Genomic DNA, 2,603 nt, shown 5'->3' on the forward strand with positions numbered 1-2,603 from the left:
TTTGTTTTTTTTTTTTTTTTTTTTTTTTTTTTTTTAAGTCGGAAGATTCTTCAGAGAACTTGATACCCCTGCCATGGAAACCTTCCCCCTCTTTTTAAACAGTGATCCCAGTTTAATTCTCAACTAACATTTACTGGCAGACGAATCAGGTTCAATGACTTTGTAGCAGCGTCCATGTACATTTACCAGATTAAAACATATGTTCTTTCTCACGTGTTCAGTTTGTTTAGGGACATGTATGACTTCTCAGTTAAAATCAATAAAAGGTTTCAGTGTAAGGGTCCAGCACTGCAGAGTGCTATCTGGATGAGAGCACTTTAGACTGCAGGGCAGTGGGGAATCAGGTCCGGAGTCTTTCAGTAATCAAAATAATGTGACAGGATCAAGAACATTCTTAGTTAGGGGTTGTTTATGACATAGCCACAATTTAGTTAGGAATTTAAACTTCTCAAAATATGCAGGAACACCTGGGGTGCTTTCTGAAAGTTGTGAGCCCTTCTAAAATAAATCTGCAGAAATCTTTGAGGTTTTTTGTATGCTTAATGGAGGCCTGATTTGCTTTATTCTGACCATCGCAATCTTTTTCAGCACACCTAATGAAAAGCTTCTGGGGCGTCTGGTAAAGGAGAAGGTAACTATTGCTTTAGAATACATTATTCTTTCTGTTAAAACAGAAGTCTCTACAATGTAGAAACAGTAGAGAGAAATGTCTGTTTTTTGTCCAAAAAGGGGATGTTATGTTTCAAAATAGGTAGTCCTCAGAAGAGGCAGAAGTGATTTGGAAATTTTTTTTGTGATTGACATAAGAATTTCTTGATTGTTGACCTGGGTAATCTTTTTTGCTATCTTTCGCTAGTCTCTTGACAGTTCTTTCCATCCACTCTTATTAGAAATAACACCATTTGAAAAAATATTTTAAGAAAGAAAATCCTGAAAAAAACCTTTGAATCTTTTTACTGGCTTTTATTTACAATGTAGCACATAACATATTCTAAGGAAATGATACTTTACAAAAGCTGTGCTTACCAAAGAGGTGTTTGGGTTTGGTGGGTTTTTTTAAATATTAACCAAAACTCAATATAAGCTTGTCCTGCAAATTGAGTTAACAAGCACTTCATTGGCAAATATTCTGATACGCTAACCTTGAAACACTAAGATCATAAATAGATGGAGGTATTTAGCTGTTTTTTCATTAGCAACAGCAGGGGAAGGCAAGATCTGTGTTTAGAAAATAAAAAAAAATGCACTTATGACAGCAAGAAATATTACTTTTCATGCATCCTGGAAGTCACAAAAAATGAAGTGTCCAAAAACAAAAAGTGTAATAAATGAAATACAGGATAAAGTCCTTGTGCAACTTCAAACTTTAATAACTTGGTATATACACATGATAGAAGCAAAGTGTAAACAGCGATTGAAACCATAATTCATTAAGTTTTTTAACATAGTGTAAGCTATGCATAAAGTAAGAATCACAAATGCAATTCATGAAATCACTCAGCAGCAACTGGAAGATGTTTTCTGCGAGTTGGAAAATCAGATTGAGTTATTTATCACGAAAGAGTGGTTATGTTGAAATGTAGAAGTTTGAGCTGTCTTGTGTTAAAACCTAATGAATTATGCTTTCAATCACCATGTACAGTTTGCTTCTATCATATGTACATCTAGAGTTATTAAAGTTTAACGTTGCACAAGGACTTCATCAACACCCTGTATGTTTCCTTTGCTTAATTTGTTTAGAAGGGTTTTTTTAAATATTAGTTTTCAACGATTAAATTGTGGTGGCTTTCTTTATATAACCCTCCCCTGACCTTATCGTATCTCGTATTAATTTATTAAACTATCTGGTCTTCTTGCAGTATGATACAGACTTCTACATACTTGACAAATATCCTCTGGCTGTGAGGCCTTTTTATACAATGCCAGACCCAGTAAATCCTGTAAGTAAAGTGCTGTGGCGTAGTCAATGTAAAAGTAAAAGGTTTAATTTTACTATGTAAAGCTAATTTGGCAGGTGAGTATTTTCTTCTTTGATTTACAGTGCTAATGAGTCTTAAGTTGGGCACAGTGATATCAAGGGTAAACCAACACCAGTTGCGCTGCATTTGGTTAAAAGTTGCATATACTTTTGAAAGCTAATAGAGGCATAACGGGGTAGCTGGGTGCCCAGGGCAGGGGCAGTTTCCAACTGCTGGTGCTTCTGGCATGGTTGAGCAACTACAATTGCAGCTGTTATTTTTCTGGACTCCTGACCATATACCCTGTCCCAAGGTGGGTGCACAAGTCTGTTGCCCCAGTCACCCCACCTTGATGGAGAGGAGGTTTAGATTGGACATCCGCAAAAACTACTTCACAGTTAGGGCGGCTAGGAGCTGGAACCAACTTCCAAGGGAAGTGGTGCTGGATCCTACCCTGGGGGTCTTTAAGAAGAGGCTGGATGCCTACCTGGCTGGACTCATTTGAGTCCCGTTTTTCTTGTTTTGGGGTTTTGCTGTTCTCCCGCCCTGGCGGGGGGGTCGGGCTAGAAGATCTACTAGGTCCCTTCCGACCCTTAATCTATGAAACTATGAAACCGTGACCTCGCATTGTCGGCCTATGTTCAT

The 2,603-nt window shown here is 37.7% G+C and overlaps 1 protein-coding gene across 1 annotated transcript in view; it reads left to right on the plus strand.

Annotated features, from left to right (window-relative positions):
- The window catches only part of DARS (aspartyl-tRNA synthetase), a 122,733-nt gene that overhangs the window by 110,529 nt on the left and 9,601 nt on the right, over positions 1-2,603 (plus strand). Inside the window, exons 12-13 of the mRNA XM_019522477.1 lie at positions 589-631; positions 1,860-1,940. Coding sequence (XP_019378022.1) covers positions 589-631; positions 1,860-1,940 — 124 coding nt within the window. The remainder of the gene's footprint in view (positions 1-588; positions 632-1,859; positions 1,941-2,603) is intronic.

This window comes from Gavialis gangeticus, unplaced genomic scaffold, assembly GCF_001723915.1.
Source record: "Gavialis gangeticus isolate Ggan-Ray unplaced genomic scaffold, GavGan_comp1, whole genome shotgun sequence".
Taxonomy (NCBI): Eukaryota; Metazoa; Chordata; order Crocodylia; family Gavialidae; genus Gavialis; species Gavialis gangeticus.